Below are 22,640 nucleotides of genomic sequence, written 5' to 3'. Positions count from 1 at the left end.
ATTTCACAACGGACGCAATCCACTCGATTTGTGAAAAGTTTTTCTAAGCAATCAGTCAGGTGTACCAAACAGATTTCAATAAACATAGACAACGATCACATGATCACATTTTCAACAGGACATGCATTAATAGAAGCATGCATTAATATTTTTAGTGTAACCTACGTTTTTGTCTTTTATGGTCGTTGCAGATTGAATGTAATTTAAAAAAAAATAATTCATTTATTTCTATTATTAATATAATACAATGTTTAATAATTAACCCATACAGTGTGACATCATGCTCTGCTGCTTTCATGTTATCATAAATGGTTTTACTCTTTTTCTAATCATTCTAATTACTAATAATAGTGAATATGTCCAATATCTTTTTAATTTCAAATATTTGAATTAAAGAGAGTAATAACTAGCCACCCTCCACTATATGCAGGAGAATGACTGTAAAGTTGCATTGCATTGAGAGATTTTTGCCAAGTATTGCTGTAAATATTTTGCAGCTCTCTTTGCCTGGTTTGTTTCAAATAATTTATGTAGAGGTAGTGTTTAATTTGAAGATCATTATTATGTGACAAGATCGATATGAAGGCTCAGCATAATTCGATAGCAAATGCTCATCAACTTCATTTAGCTCTCCCCGGTGTCGCGTGACACACCAATCAGCGCGCGCTCTCGCGGAGCGCGAGTCAGTCAGAAACACGCAGGACCGCGAGCCCGAGGTGACTTGGATATTGCGCGGTTCTGTCATGATTTAAGAAAGATAAACTCGTATTCACATGTGAGATTCACTGCAGTGGCTTTGGGAAATACGTGTTTGTTTAGAAATTGGTGGTCGTTTGTTTTATCCCGGACTATTTTGAGATGGATCCGGTTCAAGGTGTTTTTCGTGCGCAGTGAACGTTCAATGCAGCACTCAGACCATCCTCGGGCTTTATGGACTTGACTGTTAATGATGTCTATGAGTTTCATGCCTGATGCGCTGAATAGTTCCGATCCTTCCAAATCAGCATTTTTAGAGTTCGGCCACGGACTTGCAGGCAGCCAGCAGCATTTATCCGGATTCGCACACAATATTTACCCAGTACATGGATTGCACTCAGGCGGACACCTCCAGCACGATGCTCCATACCCTTCCACCGCGTCCCATTACAGCCGGCCGCTGGGATACGCCTACCCCGGGCCGGTGAGCGCTCCTGCTCCGGGTGCTTACATGCCTTACCAGCCAAACAACCACAGCAGTACTCTGGCGCACACGAGGGCCGAGGAGACGAGTGAGTATCCTCGTGAAACGGATACAAAAGTGTGAAGTTTTGCCATTTGTAATCAAGTTTGCTAATGCACTTTTTAATAGCCTATATCTACAGAATACGATGACAAAAACAACAACAACAAAAAATCTTAATTCATGCGTGTTTCATTATTTGATTCATATCTGTCATGGCTAATACATATTTATTGCATTTGTATCAGTAGCTAATTTAATGCACACTGCACTTTAAATAAATAACAGATTTAGTTAAAGAAAAAAAAGCACACATGGTCTAATTAATTTTAAAGACCAAGGGTTTTGGAGAACTCGGAGTAAATCAGTTGCAAATGGCAAACACAAAAGTCTGTGTATTGCAGGTCCTGACATTTTATTTTAACAACTTTCATTCAAAAAAAAAAAAAACATTTTTCTTTCTTAAGCTTATTGGGGGATTTGTATTTTTAGGCTTAATTAACCTCGTTTTTCCTAGTAGGCCTCGAACTTGATTTAAAAACAACATTAAAACGTTCATTTCTTAAAGGTAAGGCTGCCATTAATGTCAGAAATGTCATTAATATCGAGATTGTTCACACTGTTCACACTGTTGCAGTTCCTCGACATTAGAGCTATACACACAATATATGTAGACTAGGGTATATCCATCGTTAAAATATATGTTACGTAATTACGCACGTAAATACTGTATATAAAGCTAGCCTACTACTAGATTATAGCTGCATATAATATTGTGCACGTCCACCTTTGCCATATAGCGAAGAAGCCTTTCGAAAACTTTTTCAAAAGTAATATTATTAATTCTTCCAAAAATGCTATTATTATTATGGCTTTTGCAGAATGCCATTGTTTGCACTTGGGTTCCAGTTTAGGCTCGTAAACATTAAAGACTTTAAAGCGACGTTAATTATGTTTTACTGATGTTAAAAACGATGACCCATAATATCAGTGTTCCCCCTAAAACACCTGATAAATCTCCTATTTGGCTGCTGTAAATCAAACAGACCGTTACAGCTCTTTGGTGTGTCATTATTTACGATTTTTCTCACACAGTCAGTAACCTGCTTGTTTGCAGACATTTATCTTTAGCGTTTACTGTGTCATAATGCTGTCGTTTTTTTCGTCTGCATGCCTGAAGACCACGAAAAGCCAGCGGTCATTGAGAATGGTGAAATTCGCCTTAATGGCAAGGGGAAGAAGATCCGCAAACCGCGAACCATTTACTCCAGTGTTCAGCTGCAGGCGCTGCACCAGCGCTTCCAGCAGACCCAGTACCTCGCGCTGCCCGAGCGCGCTGACCTAGCCGCGAAACTGGGACTGACGCAAACACAGGTAAATGTCAAGCATCTTCGCTTCTGTTTGGGACCATACAACTGTAGCGTGTTCCTCCTGCTCGCTACGAGGCCTTGTTAACAAGGCTGGACGAATTTCGTATTTTCTGTTAAGGAGAGCAGATGTGGAACAAGATTACAGGTTACATTATAGCTAATAGGTTATGTATAGTATGATCTGTTGAAGAACCTCATTAGGGTGACGTCGGCATTATGGCATTTGTCATTTGCAAACAGAACAAACGTAACATTAGATAGAACGTTCTAGATAGAATGTTTGTCTTTAAAATAATTTTCAAGCATAAAGGATTTATCTGTACAAAAAACATTATCTGTACATCATTTGTATATTTTTTTTATGAATTTTTTTATTTGAAGGTTTAGTTGAATTTTTGTATAGTGTTTTATTTTTAAGTTTATTTTTAAGTTTCAAGTATGGTTACAAAAATGATAACTTGTGTTGACAAAAAGCAGTTTTTAGAAAATTTTTAGAATTGGACGTTTTGAATATTTAGAGAACATTCAGAAATGATATTTTCTAACAAAATGCTCATAGAAAATATTTTGTTAGCCACGGGAAAACAGGAAAAAATAAATGTGCATTTTAACATTGTTTGTGTTATATGTTGTTGTAGGGTTATCTGTGAAACATTTAGACATTTAAATTATTATTATAAAATAAATATTGCTTTAAAATATCAAATCAAGTGGCATTTATAAAGAAATATAGCACTAACACCCTGACAAAGAAAAACTTTTGTTAACAGTTGGAGATTATTTGGAAATTATTCAGTTATTGAAAAGTACACTTGATATTGGAATATGTTCATATAATAATTAATGTGATTACTGGTACAGGATAAACTGACTTCCTACATCCACTAAAAATCACCAGAACACCAGTCACTTTAAAAGTGAAGTTAAAGGTCTAGCACAATGCAACTGCAAATGCCATTTGGTCTGATATTTTCTATATAATGCAATAATGTCCTTGCTTTTTTAAGCCAGGCTCAAGTGCTCAAATACCTACAAATCTGTCTGAAAGTAATTATGCTGAGGTGAGGCTTTAAGTCAGTGTCATACTGGATGAACATTCAAATGAGACCATGATGAGTCAGTCAATACTGGTTTCTGAGCATTTATGTGCTTTGTGTCATGTATACGCAAGTAGGCCGATTTGTTTCACTGTACTGTTAAAGCTAAGTGAGGATTTCGTTTAATCCGACCTTTACTTTCAGTTTTTAGCTAGCACACTCGCTTTTGTGTTCTTAGTCTTTACAGTACTAGAGAATATTTTATCCCAAGAATGATTTACTCTTGATTGCTTAAGGCTTATGATAAATAATAGATATCCAACCGCTCACCCATGTGATTGATTTCACAAAATACGGTCATTTCTGGGCCAGCGGATGAGATGAATGAGCGCTGATGAGTTTTAGGGCCATTTGCTCAGTCAGAACCTTTTGTATGCGTTCTCTTAGTGAAAGCTAATTGATTTATAAGTCATATGCCTATGCTTGTTATGTTGATGTCACACCCTTTAATGAGTTCCTGTTGGGTGGTGTTATTGACATTGATTTATTTAAAAAAAAATCCCTTCTGTTGACACACACACATGCAGGAATGAACAGTAAAATATTAAAGCATGCATCAGAAATGTGTATGTGTTTGGAGAAATATGGAAACCAAACATAAGCCTGGGTGCAGCCATATTGCCCATGAGCCTTCTCATTATTCATTCACAGCTTTCCTTCTTCATTCTCTCCCTCCCTCTATATCTACATTATACACTTGCCACCCTTCGTGTAATAGGTTGCACCTCATTTTTGACCATGGAGAATGAGTTCAGTCTCTCTGATTACGCCTCGGTTTTCATCAAAGTCATTGGTTGAGGAACGCTTCTTGTGTTCACCTCAGACAGTGGTTGCAAATTCACTGTTTGGAATTCGAACCTACTACAGTGATGCAGAACGTATGCAATATTAGTGGCATCGATTTGAAGTCCAGAGCATCGCTGCCAGTTTCCATTTGATCCATAAATGTGATTGAAGGCACATAAACAAGTGCCACACAGCATAAGTCCCTCCTTGCGCATATAACATAGGTCTGGAATCCATCACCTCACCATAAAAGCTGTTTGGCAAACCGATCTTTGGAAATAAAAAAGAAAATCCCTTTTACATGTGTTTATTAAATCTGTTGACAGCCAAACTAATAACATTGTGTAAAAACCCAGTGCATAGATTTTGATTGTCTGAGGTTATGGAAACTCCGTTAGGTGGGCTCTCAGACTCAGCCTTTCAGGGGCTGGTGTTTTTCACGCAGACGTTCAGCTGAATTCTTCCGAAGGCACAATTTCGGGTCTCGCTCTTAAAGGTGTTTCTAAATTAAGTCCACATTCTGGCAAAGGAACCATAAACTCCCACATCATTAAGGACACTTCTCAAACATTGTGTGCGAGTGTATTTGCAGTGAAATAAATAGATTTAAAGCTATACGTTATATTATAATTCCAGAAAACCTTCACCACTATAACCGTCTGGTCATACAATAAAATAAAATACAAATTAATTAAAACAATAAAAAGTGAAATGGGTTAAAAATTTTACTAATAGATATAAGCATACTTGATTAATAACAGCACATTACATGAAATGTTATGTTTAAATATGCAAAGCAGGCATTGTTTCATTAAATCTGCATTCATTTCCAGAAGAGAAATGTTAATTTTTTTTTTTTTATTTAATTTTAACTGAGTGGATTTGGGTATCAATTCTTATCACACCTTATATCAGAAAATACTGTTAACAGCAAGAAAGCTGTTACTGTTTTTAGGAATAACATGTTGTATAAATCCAGCAAATGAACAAATCCCTTTGTACAAAACCTTCAGAATATAGATAGGAACATTTGGTGTGTATAATCGCTGCTGAAATGAGTAAATGATGACAGAATTTTCATTTTTTGATGAACAAAAATTCTGTCATCATTTACTCATTCTCAAATTGTTCCTAAGCTGTATGAGTTTCTTTGAAAGTATATTGGTAACCAAACAGTTGACAGTTGCCTTTGACTTTTTGACCATTGTTTTTTTCCATGTCAGTGGCTACCGTCAACTGTTTAGTTACCAACATTCTTCATAATATCTTCTTTTGTGTTCAACAGAAGAAACAACTCGTACAGGTTTGAGGGTGAATAAATTATGTGAGAATTTTCAGTTGTGAGTAAACTATGCCTTTAGCGATTGGTGGGTGGCTTTAGCATCAATATGTACCAACTCCACGCTAAATGTATTCCTGATTCTTTTATCAAAATCTGCCAAGCAAACTCTCTGGAAGTCATTTCAGTTCAACTAAATCTGAGCATATTTGTTGTCAGACACATGCTTCACTGCCTTCATAAAAATGGCAGGGCGGAACAACTGCTGAGTACGTGTGTAATGAAACGCAGCAATGTCACTGAGTCCATCTCAACAAAGAACGTTCAAGCTGTCTGGCAAATTCTTCAAACTGTCAATATCATCCTAAAAAAGGGTGTCATAAAAGCAGACCTCTGTTGTCTTGAAAGCTGTTTGATTGATTGTAAAAATTCTTGTTGCAAGTACTGTAATGTTCATTTTTTTCTCTCTCTCTCTCTCTCTTCTGTTTGCTGAGTAAAAATATGGTTTCAAAACAAGCGCTCCAAGTATAAGAAGATCATGAAGCATGGCTCCGGTGGACCTGAAGGGGAGCTTCTTCACACTACCTCCTCATCCTCTCCATGCTCTCCAGGCCTCTCTCAGCTCTGGGAGGTCTCTATGGCCAACAAAGTGCCACCCATGCATCCCAGCAGTTATATGAACAATTACGGGCACTGGTATCCCCCACACCACCAGGATCCTGTGCCCAGACCTCAGATGATGTGATTGAAATTGGAAACAAGGAGCAAGAGAGACTCCATTCCGTGTAGACACCTGCCTAACCTGTGAAGGTTTTTTCCTTTATGGTGTTCATATGTGTTTTATTGCTTGGTGTGTTTGGAAAGGACTGTTTTACTCCCCTGACTCCTCTATTACACTTCAGTAGCTTTTCAACCTTTTCGGATCTTTTACAATGTGCTTGAAATAAAGGATTTATGACTATGTTATGAATGATTTATAGAAATGTTGATATTTCAATTATGATAAAGGTATTAACGTTTGTTTTCGTTTTTTTAACGAGGCTTTTTAAAGGCTTGGTGCAGTCACATGGTGTGTAGCTTATTCAAAACAATATGAACGGCGTATAATAATACCAATCATGTTTGAACAGCAGTTTTAATTATATTGTTAATAATAAACGCTAGTGAAATAGATCTATGAAGGCCTATTAGCCTTCTGGAATAAATAGCAAAAATAGCACAGAACTCATGAGATTTTTTTAAGATTAAACGAAGCTGCGAAAATATGTAATTAGGATACACCAATTATATCAATACATCACTTTTAAATTAACAGATGTTCAGGCAGCGTCCGTGTACAGATCTACAGATTTTCGTTTTCCCCGTTGTGCAGGTGTGGAAAACTAGAGCTTGAGATTTATCAATTATTTATGATTAAATATCGTGTCACCTAAACCACGTTATTTGTCGAGTTCTGAACGCTTGTTATTTTACTCTGAATGGAATTGTGACTTGTTTTAAATGATCCTATGGTTTTGTATATACATTTCTGATATAATCTCCTACAAAATAGCAAAAATGTCAGTACGTTAAACACTGTAGCACACAAAAATCTTTCAGGTCCAGAGGGTCCGATTTAAATTTGGAATATTCGGAAATATTGCCAATGTAATTGTTCTGCTTTTTTGCAGAAAGAAATTGCGCTAACAGCTGAATTATGAATCACCAATAACAATTAGATGCTCAATGCAGCAGAAAATATGGATTTTGAAGTACGTTTTTCTGTTTAAATACCTTTAGAATCTTATTATGTCAGAATCATAGAAATACAATCTGATCAGTTCAGTTATACGCGGCTAGCTGTCGAATTTCAAGACGTGTGTAACGAATCAGCAAACATCTGCTTTTTCACAGCTTGTTTTCCTCTCTTTCTAAAGTAAAACTAATTCAAATTACTGATTAAGTTTATGTCGTGATGCCACCGTGATAAATCACCACAACATTCAATCAAATGCAAGAGAGGAAACATAATTAGGCTAAACGTACATTCAGTGCTTAAACTATCTAAATACCGCAAAAAAGATGTTTGTTGCGCATCCCAAATTACGCGGATGCTTATTTAATGTGATTCACCATGATTTATGGTGTGCTTATTCCTGTCGTGGTTATTTAATAGGAGATAGGTTTCGTATCCATTCATTTTGCGTCCAAAGAAGTCGAAAAACGTGAGGAGACTTTGCGTGTTTTTTTTGTTTAGGTTTTTATTTTTTGAAAGAACCGTTCAGTCAAAAGTTCTTAAAAATAAAAAAATTTGTAGGCTATCTGTAATGCTAAGTCTAAATACAGGTTTTTGGCCTTTGCAAAGCAAAAACGCATCAATAAAGATCATGAACTGTCACAAAATCTAGGATGCAGATTTTGCTCTGTTCCACTGTAACGATGCCACCTGGAGGAATGCGGGGTCCACTTGACCTGACTTTGACCCGACTCACTCAATAGGGTCTTGTCTAAACAGCCTTGTTTAAACAGCCATATTACAAAGCATCTCTGTCATTTCAAGCTCTTCAGATCCAACAAAATTCAGGACAGTGTAGGGCTTTTTTTTCAGCTTGGAATAAATCTGTTTAAATCAATCACAAACTCCAAATAATGTAAATTAAATTGGTGAGTGGATTATATTATATCTCCTATTATGGGCTGGATAAAATAATGCCTGCCACATGATGAATCTCTTGTGCAGAGAAATATTGTGAAAATTTTTTTAAAAATTTTTTTTGCTTGATGATATTATTTTATTTTATAATAATACGCATTTATGAGCCTCCGCAACGCAACATCTGTGGGTTTTTTGCTGTGATTATTCTGTAGTACCATCATTATTTTTTTTCTTTATTTCTTCAGTAGTAGTAGTAGTTATTAGTGGAGAGTAGCTTACCTGCTCTCCCTAGATAGGTGACAAGCCACGCTTAAAAATCCAAAACGCTTCTGTAAATGGAAACCATCTCTCTGCACTTAAAGCATGGAATGATTTTAACATGCACTTCTTTATATACTCCCATCCCAGAGTTTGATTTGTGGAGTTGATGTTGCTCCGTTTAGATGACAGTCATGGGAAGAGAAGACAAGTGTTTTTGAATGAAGTAGCGAGCTCTCACAAGGGAAATTATGGGCAATTTTACATCTCGAGATTAGAATAATGGGTGCTCAAGTCGGACAAGCAGAGAAAAGGGGCTTTCAAGCAGGGCAATTACGTGGTAGGGTGGTTTGTTTGGGAGATAAATGGAGGTGGGTTGGATTGATTGTTGGTGGTTGAGATTTCCAGCACTTCTAGGTGCCTGGCGAGTTTTAATTGCAGTGCATCAGCGTTTGCGGAAACGAATCTTCGTGAATAGATTTTGAGGCCTGGAGGAGATTTGAAGGACAAGGACGAAACCAGTTCCCGAAATCTTCCCTGGTTTGTGGGGTGAAAGAGAGTTCAGTGGTTCACAGCTGTCAAGAAAAACTCTCTCATTTGATCTTATTTACATTTGGAGCAGAACGATGCTGCTGAGTGAAGCCTGCAGAGCCGGGCTTTGAGCGGGTGTCGGGCAGCTGCCCTCTGTCTTTACATGGCAACACATGCATGTCCCAACCGCAGTTGACCTCCTGTTCAACCACCCCAGAGGCCTCCAGTGCCATTTTTTGGATACAGTTTCTCGTGAAACACGTAAAGATTGGCCCTGCCTATCTTTATTTAGGTGTTGCGGTGCACTGAATCATAGTATCATGTTCAAGTTCAACAGTTCAGGCACGGACGGAGCACACGGGCCGAGGTGACCATGTCAGCCCACACACCCAGCTTGGCTACGGGTTTCTCTGAGTGAGCGATGCGTCCCAAGACGATGCCACCTAGATCATAGCCCGTAATTGAAGGCCACACACCACGAACAAGCCCAATGGAAAACAGATACGTTACATATGGCCCAACTACAACTGCAAATATTGTATCAAACAGATAGCAGCCGGTTCTTTATGGACCCTATGACATAGCTTCCTCACACGAAAGTGGTAAACACATTAGAGGGGATAAAATGTCTTAGGGTTTGAGCTATGGCCATTGTACACAGATGACGGGATTATTATATTTTAAGGAGAACTAAGTGGCCTGACAGGTTTTAGGTGTGAATATGACTCTTTCTTCTCTATTGGAGGTAGGAGAGTAACTCAATCGCATGCAACAGCGAGGCGGGTATTATAAGATCTTCATGACTAATTCCATAGCTATGAAATGCCCAGAAATGACTCGCAGTTAACCAACCAACCAACCATCTTAACCATCTCGATCTGTTATGCTATTAATCTAACTACAGTAGCATCTCACATTTTTTTCTTTTCATCCCTGTCAGCATCAGCATCCACATCCACCTATGCTTTGGATATCACAGACGTATTTTTGGATGCAAGATTTACAGTGCTGATCACGCAGATGGACTGTTTATGCTTCTTCTAACTAAAGCTACAACAGTTGCTGTTAAACAGAATGAAGATTTCCGTGTGAAACATCTCTGAATATTTGAAAGTATTCAAACTACTTTATTTCCATAAAATTCCAAATGGGGGTTTTCGAACCATTTTTGGTTCCTTGGAGAACCTTTCAGTGAAAGGTTCTTAAAAGAACCATTTTTCCTAGTGTGAAGAACATTTTAAAAATCTAAATAATCTTTTCCACTATAAAGAACCTTCTGTGGAATGGAAAGTTTCCACAAATGTTCTACATGGAACTGCCAATGCCAATAAAGAACCTTTATTTTTAAGATAATATTTGACTTTTCCCAACGTTTTGTCCTAAAGAAGCACTGCTGTGTTTGCCAGGAGGTCCATGTGAGTGTCCACAAATGACTCATCTCCATATTCATATTCCCAAGAGAATGGTGGATACATTGATATTCCAATATCGTGGCCTACTTTATAGGAGACATTGGAAATACATTTCAATGACCATCCATAAACAAGTAGAACCAATCTACGAGCTTGGAAAAAAGTCTGTTCTAAAATACATCACTGATTAATAAAAATAATATCATATAGGCAATAGGCCTGTATTTGAATATAGCTCTATTTAGGATTCCAGTCGTGAAAATTCAACTTATTTTCTTGTTGGATCACGTTTTAGTCGCAGTTTGCGTAAGAGGGTTGAATGATGAACCGCATTAGCGGTTAGTCGTATGATTTCTGCATGAAACCGGATTATTTATGGTTTCTGTGGTTCAAATTATGGTTTTACGCCCATTCCGCGTAAAACCAAAGGGCATGATGCACGACCTATAAACTTGAATGAACTCTTTTTTCCGTTTTTCACAGTCATGGTACAAGAAGCCGAGATTTTAAATGTCTTTCATCATACCTACCCTTTTTCTGTGAAGTGGCAGATTGGTTAATTAATTAAACTATTTAAAGCACGAGGTGTTCAGACAACACCCAACAATTAAAACTTTCCGAATGTCTGATATGCGTATATACTTTATTTGACAGTTGTAATCAAAAACACAAAAAAAGCCAAAAGTAAACAAGCTGTCTGTGACATTAAAAGCACAACTCAAGATGAATGAATGATATTTACGCAACACTAAGTGCTATAGGCCCACGCACGTTTAATTAATTAATCTTTAGAATTTGGTTATGGTATTTTTAGTCGGGGTAACACTTTACACAATAATATCTTTTAAACAGTAACCATCAATTTTTCATTATACGATTATTAACAGATCATTAATGCAGGCTACACTAAAATAATTACAAAGGTCATGTACGTTTGTATGATGCAGTCTTTAAGTTTGCCTACTATAAATTGTTACCCAAAACTTTATTCGTCAGTTATGGGTAGGCTAACTGACCACTATGTACACAGAGCACATAAAACGACCATTGTCTATTTTCACTTTTTCATTGTATTTATTCCATCTGATTTGTGGCACCTAAAAAGCCTTTAAAGCCTCATGACATTTAATATAATTTTTTCACACCTCATTTCTGCGTGATGCTTTGGCATCGGCAGAACGATTTCTAGCCAACTTCCTTGAATAAACATCAACAACACGTGTTTTCAGTAGGACTTACAGGAAATAAATTCTTCCAGAAAACATCTGATGCTGGTAAACTCGAGACCACCAGAAACACACCATCCCAGCAGACATAGGCTACCTTTCACATTCTAATTGAATTTGTTGTCCAAGAGACAAAAGCGTAAAATAAACAAAACATGTAACAATACGGATGCATTCTACCTATTGCTTCGTCTGTCACGTGAAAGTCGAGTTAAAAATACTCTAAATTCGAATGGACAAGAACTTTGAATGTGTTAGTCTATATGCTATTTATGTGGATATTCTACGTGCATTATTACATAAAGTCATTACACGGTCTTAAAGACCGCTAATATGTATTGGTATGAAAAAGAAACAAAACCGCGGGAAGGTGGAATCTGGGAGGGAACATGTTAATTGCCTCTTTGAAATACCGTCGCTCTGTAATTTGCATATACCTGTAGGAACCTCTTGGGGTTTTTCTTGGCCTACGTCTGATGCCTTTGTTTCCCTGTCGATTCTTGTTGTGACTGACTATGCCTGAAGCACAAGGCTTTATTTCAGTAGTCACCCCCTCCTTCGCTGTAGTCTATCTTGTTATCTGCCAACAGAATACTAATAAACTCCAGTGACTCCAACATGTCTGCTCGCATGTCGCCTCCTACAGCCTCTTTGCACGCAGCCCTACCAGGCGTATGCATGCAAACACATCACAAAATAGCATGTGTCTGACTTAACCCTTTCCTAAGAGTCCAAACAGTGCGATATCACTGCAATCCTTAGATTTGCAAACGTTATTTTGCAACTCGTTAAGATAGGCTGTGACAGAAAGCAAACAGAGGAAATATTTTTAATTTGCATTTATTCAGTTCGACAGAATAACAACAGAACTACTTACAGGAATAATAATAATAATATAAAAAAAATGGTTCGAGCACCCGCGTGCAGTCTCCGTCTTTCGAAGTAACAGGAATTTAGTGGTTCTGCTTTATTTAAACACATATGTACAGCTTTCAACATTTTGTACAAGTCTATATAACTTATGTCCTGAGTCTCTGACGCGCGCGACACCAGCCCACATTGTGGGTGGTGAGGCTGTTAACGACACAATTTGGAGTTCAATCGTTCTTTAAAACATTTTTAATATTCGCCTATCAATGAACAAAACATGAAAATAAAGAAAGTCATAAAACATAATAATTTAAAACCACTCTTAACTTCCTTTACATTGTTTAACCTACACCTATGTTCTGATGAAATAGGTCTGAGTAGCCGGGACACATTGAAACATTGTTATTATTAATATTACACTACTGTTATTTCAACACAAAGCATTCATATATCGACATATATGCGTTTAAACAGTCCACAGAACGCCAACACAGGTGTGCTGTTCCACTCCAGATACTCGCGGAGCATCTCTCAGCTTATTTATATTGAGTTTTTCAAAAGTCTTTTCCCTCTTATATTAATCTCTTTCATCAGTGTCTATTAATACACGGCCCCCACGCTCTGTGGTGGTCCTGGGTGGTGCACTGGATGCTGTAAATGTGATCCCTGCTGGTACCAGTGATTGCTGTAATCTTCCATGTAGGGGGGTGTGGAGCTGAGGGGTGGCTGGGGGATCTGGCTAGAGTGCGCGTTATTGTCCCAAACAGCCGGGGATGGAGGCGAGTTGCAGGCCATGGAGTCGCTGGCGTTCGGGCTGTGCTCCAGCGGAACCTCGCCGTTCTTGTAAAGTTTCTTGAACTTGGATCTCCGATTCTGGAACCAGATCTTGACCTGTGCAAAATAAATAAACAAACAAGTAAAATAACGATTCACGTCAGTTTTCTTTCGGGCACTGTAAACAATATTAACTCAAATGACTCTTTAATAGAATTGAATTGCTGCCTTACGTTTTTAAAAGAAAACTAAAGTGGTGCTAAAGTGATAGGCCTAAGTATTTCTACTTTGAACTGGTTACGACAGGTTTGGTGGATCAGAGGCTTAAAAACAAATTGTTGGGAGATTTTGGTAGCTACATGTAGACCTATGTATTATTTATTTATGTATTTATTTACTTTTGTACATATTTCAGTAATATTTAAAAATATAGATTACAAGTTACATGTCAAAGCACGTTCACCTTTCGATAAATAGACAATAGGCCTACCGAATAGACGATCAAGGAGGTAACTTCTGATCATTTTTTGACCTTTTATTTTGCATGTAACATAATTATACTTATACAGATCACTAATATGCGACAAACACTTTAGTATTTAAAAGTCTTTTAGATATCTGACGTTTGCCTCGACAGACCTTTAGGCTACATTTATAAAATTAATATAATTTTAAAATCCTTAACAAAGCCGAAATTATTTAAAACAGTCCCTGTGTAGGCTAATGTATAAACGCTGACATTTTGAATCAAATCATTAAATCATTGATGAAGAAAATTGAGATGAAAATATTCTTAAATGAATAGAAACAAAGATAGAACATAATGATGGCAATATTTTTGAAAGTGCACATATTGCCCATACGTTCAGACAAAAATAAGATGTCGATTTGTAATAACGCTTTGCATGGCGATATCTTTTGAAAACATAACGAAATAAAGTGATTTCCACATATTTTTTTCGTTGAAATTGTTGATAATTAATTATTATTATTTTTTTAATTATTGTGGTGGTAAATATGTGAGATATCATTTCAACATATCTGACATGAGCAACGCTTTATGACCTGATAAGCTTGCTACTTATCCTTATCTCAGTGTGCTCAGTGTCAGCGATAGATGTGCTTTAAGCTGGTGAACGCAATGTCAAGTGGCAGCCCAGTAATTATGTTAACAGAATTGTAAATGAATTTGAGCTCCAGTATTACCTGTGTCTGCGTGAGCCCCAGCTGCGCGGCGAGCTCAGCTCTCTCCGGCAGCGCCAGATACTGCGCCTTCTGGAAGCGGCGCTGCAGCGCGGCGAGCTGGTAACTCGAGTAAATGGTGCGCGGCTTGCGGATTTTCTTGGGTTTTCCGTTTACCATCCGAACTTCAGTCTCTAGTTCCTCTTTGACTGGAAAGAATAAAATTAAAGACCACGTTATGGCAAAGAATGCTGGTTACAGGACCTAAAAGAAAGCCGAAAACCGACTGGTTTCATTTTGGCATTGTGACGCAAATTAAAAAGTCACTGAACTTCATAAAATAAACAAATCTGCCTCTTGGAAATTAAACAAGCGACATTATATGAGTAAAATAAAATGCATGTCAACTGTGGTAGGCAGTAGCTATATCAGATAAAGAAATGCCAGTTTGACAAATAAATCCGCTATAATTAAATAATCTCCAAGTTTGTAGGAATGCCTGTAAGCATATCTGGTGATTTGTTGGCCTACCTCAACAATAAAATATAACGTGACATCTAGCCTAGACTCAGCATCGAGTAATAATGATTAATCGCTTTACAGATGCAATAAAAATGTCATAATTGTTTTACAGCGACCGCGAGTCTCTAGTGATAAAGCAGAGGCAACTTTCTACCCCGCTTAAATATATTTCATGTGTAACAATCCTTTAAATAAACGACTTCAGTGGGATAATAATACAGAGTTTAATGTTCAAAACAACAAAACAAGTAAATAACTCTAAATTATATATATATATATATATATATATATATATATATATATATATATATATATATATATATATATATATATATATATATATAATATTAATTAATTAATTTATTTTTTTCAAGAGAATCGCAAACTTACGCTTCTCTGTTGGCTAATCGAGCCGCTCAAAACACTTTTATCATCTTTAGAAGATGCTTATTTTATACCGATATTAAGAAGAAAAATGCTGCCGATTTAAAAAAAAATGCATATAGCCTACCTCTGGCATATTTAAAAACAATCCAAATAAAAATGTCAAAATCTCACCTGCGCTTTGAGGTGGCGTCTGCAGGTCTCTGTTGTAATGTCCATATTGTCTGTAAGTATTGTAAGGGTACTCTGTCTTGGTGGGGTAGGGTCCGGCTGATGCCCCCATCCCAGACAGATTAAACTGATGATATGAATTCATGTGCTGAGGGTATGGAGGACTCTGGTAGTATTCGTGATGGCTGCTGTAATAACCCATGTCTGTAGCCGAAGACTCTGGAAGAGTCGGAGAGTCCTTCGAAGTCGGATGGCAACTCATAGAGCCTGAAAGATCGGTTGAAAAACCGGGTATCTTCCTTTCATATGTCGGTCCACTCATCCTTCAGAATGGGTGGGGGGAAAAACAACAACAACGATCTTCCACTTTATTTCCAGGGCAGACTTGAACAAAACATGCAGACGTTTAGTTCAGGACGCCGCTTGTAACCCAAAATCCTAGTTGAGCTGCTCTCTCTGACTCCCTCGGCTGAAGCACTGAAGGTAATGGCAGGGATCTAGTTTGAGAAAGTCTGAATTATAGGGCACATGGGTGGACGCTCGGCTCCCATTGGCTCCTCGCTTCTCTCCAGCCCTGAGGGCGAAGCAAAGTCTGCTCTCCGCCTCGCGCCTTAACGTCTCCAAACTTTCAGCATTGGGGATTTGGGCTGTTATGGTGATAATGAAGATATGAAATGTTACAGACATTTTAGTAGGCTGCAGTGAAGTAGAGCGTCAGTGCAAGTTAGTAGAACTCGTTTCTCGTTGCTTTAAAAAACTACATTAAAATAGCGCAAGCAGGGACTATACATACATTTTAAAATCGTATTAATTCTAATAAATGTCAGTTTCAAGTATATTCTATTATTTAATATGACTGAATCGACATTAGGTTATCCCATTATAAGAGCCATAGACTCTAAGTTAGAATATAGCCTACTGCATGTTTTTTTACGTGGATGACACTCTAAAAAAAATAAAGGTTTAAATTAGAAAGAAAAGCGTTAAAAATAACTTTTAAGTTTCACAACAACAAACTAGTGAACTAGTGCTTTAAAGAACAAGAAACCAATGCATGTATCTAAAGAAGCTGTATTGTATCGTAATGTAGCCTATTGTAATGTAACTTTCGAACCATCTAGCTAACTTAAATTAGTTTTTGACCAGAAAATGAACCAAAGCTGCTGCAAAGAACCATTCAGTAATATTTTGATATATAGTCGTGTCTGTGAAATGCCAGACGTGGCTGTTTTAAATATTTAACGCATAAACAATAATTGATTTGTAAATGCAGAGAAAACCACTGTTCTGCTGGACACATTTTGATCTCATGAGTTGGCTCTTTTCTGATTCAGAGTGGCTTTGGTGTAAGAGGCTGGAGGAGTTTATCTGGCCCACTCATCACCCCTGCGGCTCTCGCTTGTGTGCCCTCTTTATTAGGGCAAGGCGTGTACCACCTCCAGCACCCAAATAAACTTTATCAGCCACTGGCCTATAAATGTAAACGAGGAATAGAAGATGAGAGGACCTGTTTAGTTGCTGCTCGTTATTAATTGTCAGTAGCATATGCAAATGCTGTGCTCCTGCCTGTGTGAACTTCAGCCGCAAGATATCGGTTTGTCACATACCTGATGTGCACAGTCGTAGCTTGTAGTCAAATTCCATAAAGTCTTTTGAGAGACATGCAAACCATTCTTGAGACCTGGAACATTCTGTCCGATGTTTGTGTCTGGTCTGGTAGTTTTATTCAAAAATAAAATAAAATAAAATAAAATAAAATAAAATAATAAATGTCTGTTTTCTTATTTTGTCAGTCAATCGGCTCTGCAGAGCTAATGCATCAAAACACATTCAAATCACCATCATTACCTACTGTTTTTATTTTAAATGGGAAGCCTTTTCATACATTCTCATTTAACAGTAAAATCTAGATTTATTGGATACATCATGTGACATTAATATTGTTTTGTAGTAGCTGTGTTTTCAATTCAAAGTCCTGCGGGTAAAGTCATGTCACAGAGCTGTGGTAGTTTTTGGTGTAATACTGCCTCCTTGTGGCTATGGTGCAATAATTCATTACTGTTCCAGATTGTAATTAGTTAGAACTTAATTCCTCCTTAGGTAAAGGAGAGTGAATTATTGTATGAAAGATCCCATTTCTGCTGAAGGACTTTATTTGCAGGAGAGCCCTGATTTTAAAATCAATAAGCATAGTCTTTTAACTACCTTCATATTTTAATTTATTACATTTAATGATTATTTTAATATTAGCCTATTTATATTTATTATTCTTTATTAAGAATGGTCTTTGTTAATAGTTAATGATGTCCTAAGAATTTACTGATTAGTTTTAAAATTATTATCATAATTTTATTACTAATCTACCTCACTACACAGCAAAAACCAGAGTTGTCATGGTAAAACATAAAAATATATATTTTTTAAATGTTACTTAAATTCAATGAATGTTAAGTGAATATTTTATTTCAGCTAGTTGCCGTGGCAAAAAAAAATATTTTCATTTAGTTTAACTTCTTGTATGTAAAATAATTAAAGCTTAACTTAATTTTTATTATTATTATATACACGTTAAAAGCTAACATTAACAAATTAAAATGACAAAAACGCACAACAAAATTACAAGAGCTAACTAAAATGAAAATGGGTATTAAAAAAATAAAAACTAATTCAAAAACTTCTCAATGATGCAAAAATAAAACTGGCAAAAAAAATTTTTTTTAAACAGTACAAAAAAACATAATTGGAATTCATTATTGGAAAATAGTATTTATTTATTTGTACATCAAATGTCATTGCTTTGTAATTATTTGTTAAATTTACTAACAATTTTTGAGTTAAAATTGTTTAAATTAAATCCTACACCAAATTGTTTTCAGTGTAGCCTATATTGTTAACAAAAAAAAGTATAAAATAAAATAAAATAAAATAAAATAAAATAAAATAAAATAAAATAAAATGTATTTATTTATTTATTTATTTACTGTGATTTTTATTTCAATATTATTTAAGCTGGGTCTCAAGGGGTTTTTGCTAGTTTTTCTATATGTAGATCGGGGTCACTCCTGGAGGGTCATGTGCCCTGCAGTTAAAATATCCAGTTCTAATTAAAAATTCATGAATTATTTAATTTGGTTATATTTGGTACTTTCTGGAATGTGTGCTGAGGAAAGCTGGATCTAAACTCTGCAGGACACCGGTCCTCCAGGACCAAGTTTGGTGACCCCTGATGTAGATTGTAAAAAAATGTGTGATGCAATACTTTAATCAGCAGGTGGCGCCAGTAACACAGTTTCTCTGTAATCTCACCAGCTCTGTTTTATTGTAAGCGTTTTTCAGTTTTAATTCATAACATAAATAAATAATGCTTAATGACCACTAAAATAATAAATATAGATTTTTTTTATTTGCTCTGCATGCTATTTCATTTTATTTATTTATTTTTTTTTGTATTATTATAAGGACATTTATGATATTCAAACATAGTGGTTGTTTCTGTTGTTGACTTATTTGTTCCATTACATGTAAGAACATGAGTAAAAAAAGTTTCCTTTCCCTTCTTCACATTGGTTCATTGTGCCTGTTATCTGAGTACACACACACACACACACACACGCCTGGAATGAGACTGGCAGAGGATTAAAGATGCATTGTTCACACTTTCCCTTTCTCAGGAAATCAGCGCTGGGCATTTCTCTGATAAATCATGAGCCATGACAGTCAGAGGCTTCGGCATGTTAAAAAATGACACAGACTCCTTTGAAAGTCCTGGGAGCTCTTGTAGACCTTCTTTGTTTGATGTCGGAAGTGTTTAAACCTCTCATTTGTGGCCTGGCCAAAGCACTGAAGTTCTTCAGGGAAGCCTGCAATTACAGGATGAGTGTACCGTTCCACTGGTCAGCCAGGTTGAGCGCAGTCTTTTGTTGTGACGATTACAAATGGTTCCGTCTTTCCTCAAAGTGCGTAATTTCCATTAAGCGCTCGCAAATCCGCCGGAAAATGCGCGCAGCTGCAGCCTTTGGCAGGTAATGGGTGTTAAATTGTTGATGAATTAAGCAGTGATGTTCAGATGAAAACAGTCTGTCTCTGTGTTTCAGAAATATAAAACTTCCTCCAAAGTACATAATACATACATGAAATATATTAGATTACAATGACAATACGTTTTAGTTAGGCTAATATAAATGTTTTCTACATAGGCTAGAATAGTCCATCTGCCCACAGTGATTCAACCGTAACGCTATGAAGCGACAAGAATAATTTTTTTAAGCGAAGTCAACAATTCCTTTGTCAACGGTCTCCTCTGTGTCTCTCCATATCACCGTATGCTGCATATGCTCTTCTGTATCAGCTGCGCCACAAGGATGCGCTGTTTCTATGTGTATTTAGCTTTGATTTGAAAGAAAACAGCACATCCTTGTGGGACAGATGATACAGAAGAGCATATGCAGCATACGGTGATATGGAGAGACACAGAGGAGACTGTTGACAAAGGGATTTGTTTATTTAGGTTTTTTTTTTTTTGTTTTCTTCGCTTACAAAAAGTGTTCTTGTCACTTCATAGGATCATATGCAGCATACGGTGATATGGGACCTTGACACTGTTATTTACTTGGCAGTCTATTGGACAGTCACAGTCCTCCTGGTTTTCATCCAAAATATCTTAAATTGTGTTCCGAAGACGAACAAAGCTTTTACAGGTTTGGAACGACATGGGGGTAAGTGATTAATGACAAAATTTTCATTTTGGGGTGGAGTATCCCTTTAAGGTTGGAAAGGCGGGCAACAATAGCCCTCCCACTTGTGTAATTGTGTCTCTCTCTTTTTGAGCTAATATTAATATTTTTTATTTTGGAGATGATTTTATGTAAATTATTTTATATTTTATATTATATTTTCATGCTATTGAACTTATTCACCCTTGTATTAGAAACGAGAAGAGAGCTTTATACTATACTTACTATATCTTTATGAAAGGGGCAAACTTAATGTGGGAGCAGAATCTTTAAGTATTTCACATATACATCTCTGCTGTGTTTCCAAATACAAATATTATCTGTGTGTTTTCTGTTTCCTTTTATTGACATCTTTGTTTCATTCATGCTGTAAGGTAGAGTCTTCCCAGCGTGTTGTAAGGCTGCTGTGGGAGGCAGTGTTGGGGTTATGAGCTCAGTGCATGGGGTGTTAAAGGGAAAGCCCCAGTAATTCACTCCCAGAGGACCACAGCTGTCAAAGGAGTCAGTTAGCAAATGACTGCCAGCTGTGGCTGGATGTTGTGAAAGAAGCCTTTGCTTGATGCCGCAAAAATTGATTCCAACTTTCTATCTTAACCCTCTTTTGCTTTTTTACCCACAAGCACATGTATGTAGAAAAACATCTAGCGTTTACCATCTGTTTACAGTGAGCTAAAAATTTCTGGGGATATTCTGCATCTCATACGTTAATCTTTAGCCCCTTCATAAGTACAGCTGACCTCTGACCTTTAGCCTTACATCCTCTCCACCGAAGTATCCCAGTTCACAGCAGGTGCCGCTCTATACTGCTGCATGTGCTTCTGCAACAATAAATCACTCTGCTAGACTACATATTCACTTATTTAAGGTCATAAACAGATTTTTCTTTTTAAATTCTCAATTTTGGTGCTGTAAACATCATTTCCATTATTCCTCAGAAACAATGTGCTTCTTTGGTTGCTCTTTCCAGAGACTTGTTTGTTTCATTTAAAGGAATAATTCACACCCAAAAAAATGAAAATTTGCTGAAAATTAACTCAAACTCAAACCATCCAAGATGTAGATGATTTTGTTTCTTCATCAGAACAGATCTGGAGAAATGTTGCATTACATCACTTGCTCACCAATGGATGCTCTGCAGTGAATGGGTGCCGTCAGAATGAGAGTCCAAGCTGCTGATAAAAACATCACAATAATCCACCAAATGTAGTATTGTATATCTTTTTACACTTCGTGACGTGAAAAACTGCATGTTTGTAAGAAACAAATCTATCAAGACATTTTTAACTTTTTTTTTAACTTCAACTGTTCAACTTTAACTGTTGTTTCCAGCAGAAAAATAATCCTCTATCCATATTATTGTTTTCTCCAAATGGTCTCATCTGACTCAGGAGAAAAATATGCACAGATCAAGCACTGTTATATATATATATATATATATATATATATATATATATATATATATATATATATATATATATATATAAGATTTATAGCATATCATTAAATCATATATATATATATATACTCTATATATACTGTATATATGATGTATATATACAGGGTGAACTATTCCTTTGAGCATCAAGTTTGTCTCAAGTGTTTCTCTTAAAAATTTGTAACTGTTGACATGTAGCTAGATATCATAGCTCAGATAAGAAAAAAATAGAATTGAGTTTATCTTGTTTTCTTTTTGGTATTTATTATAGATAATATGATAGGTGTTTTAGTGGTTGTTGTGAGATTACATGCACTATTAGCTAGAAAAATAAAATCTAAGAAACAGAAGACCTCTTCATTTGTTTCCTTTTTCTGTCCAGGGGAAACAAATGAGATGTTAAGGAGGTCATATATGTGATATTCCTTTTCTTTTTTCTTTTCTTTTATTTTCTTTAAAAAGCTGGCTTTAATAACTACAGAGCTAAAAATGCCACAATCCACATGCTCTCAAATTTTTTTTTTTTTTTTTTTTTTAAGATATTTGATATGCATCTAATTTGAGAGTCTATTTATTAATAAATATCACATTGCCTCTCTTCAGCAAGAATAGGATCTGTTGTGTTTTCTCTGAAGCTCTTATGTACGTCTGTTCTATTCTCTGGTGTTCCAGCTGGTGTCTGTAGGAATAAGAGGCACAGAAGCAGCTGGTTTCTCTGGGTGACGGGAGCGGGCTTCACAGGAATGTGTTCATTTC

The 22,640-nt window shown here is 36.5% G+C and overlaps 2 protein-coding genes across 2 annotated transcripts; one reads left to right on the top strand and one right to left on the bottom strand.

Annotated features, from left to right (window-relative positions):
* The first annotated feature begins 632 nt into the window (after nt 1–632).
* On the top strand, nt 633–6,720 carry LOC109096932 (homeobox protein Dlx4b). Its single transcript, XM_042735005.1, has 3 exons — nt 633–1,268; nt 2,400–2,597; nt 6,249–6,720. The coding sequence occupies exons 1-3, from the start codon at nt 947–949 to the stop codon at nt 6,494–6,496; spliced, it is 768 nt and encodes a 255-aa protein (XP_042590939.1). The 5' UTR covers nt 633–946; the 3' UTR covers nt 6,497–6,720.
* Nucleotides 6,721–12,637: 5,917 nt separating this feature from the next.
* On the bottom strand, nt 12,638–16,221 carry LOC109096931 (homeobox protein Dlx3b). The gene is made up of 3 exons (XM_042735004.1): nt 15,720–16,221; nt 14,664–14,848; nt 12,638–13,574 (listed from the first exon to the last, which is right to left on the bottom strand). Exons 1-3 carry the CDS (start codon nt 16,036–16,038, stop codon nt 13,284–13,286), a joined length of 795 nt encoding a protein of 264 aa, XP_042590938.1. The 5' UTR covers nt 16,039–16,221; the 3' UTR covers nt 12,638–13,283.
* Nucleotides 16,222–22,640: the final 6,419 nt, after the last annotated feature.

Source organism: Cyprinus carpio, chromosome B12 (assembly GCF_018340385.1).
Source record: "Cyprinus carpio isolate SPL01 chromosome B12, ASM1834038v1, whole genome shotgun sequence".
In the NCBI taxonomy this organism is placed as follows: Eukaryota; Metazoa; Chordata; class Actinopteri; order Cypriniformes; family Cyprinidae; genus Cyprinus; species Cyprinus carpio.
The sequence above is the reverse complement of the archived record's forward strand: the minus strand, read 5'-3'. Positions and strand labels throughout refer to the sequence as shown.

Excerpts from the sequence above, each read along its gene's own strand:
- LOC109096932 (XM_042735005.1), top strand. The coding sequence starts at position 947 with ATGATGTCTATGAGTTTCATGCCTGATGCGCTGAATAGTTCCGATCCT. Across the intron at positions 1,269-2,399 it reads CACGAGGGCCGAGGAGACGA|ACCACGAAAAGCCAGCGGTC; the intron begins GTGAGTATCCTC and ends GCATGCCTGAAG. Across the intron at positions 2,598-6,248 it reads ACTGACGCAAACACAGGTAA|AAATATGGTTTCAAAACAAG; the intron begins ATGTCAAGCATC and ends TTTGCTGAGTAA.
- LOC109096931 (XM_042735004.1), bottom strand. The coding sequence starts at position 16,038 with ATGAGTGGACCGACATATGAAAGGAAGATACCCGGTTTTTCAACCGAT. Across the intron at positions 14,849-15,719 it reads GACGCCACCTCAAAGCGCAG|TCAAAGAGGAACTAGAGACT; the intron begins GTGAGATTTTGA and ends TATTCTTTCCAG. Across the intron at positions 13,575-14,663 it reads TGGGGCTCACGCAGACACAG|GTCAAGATCTGGTTCCAGAA; the intron begins GTAATACTGGAG and ends TATTTTGCACAG.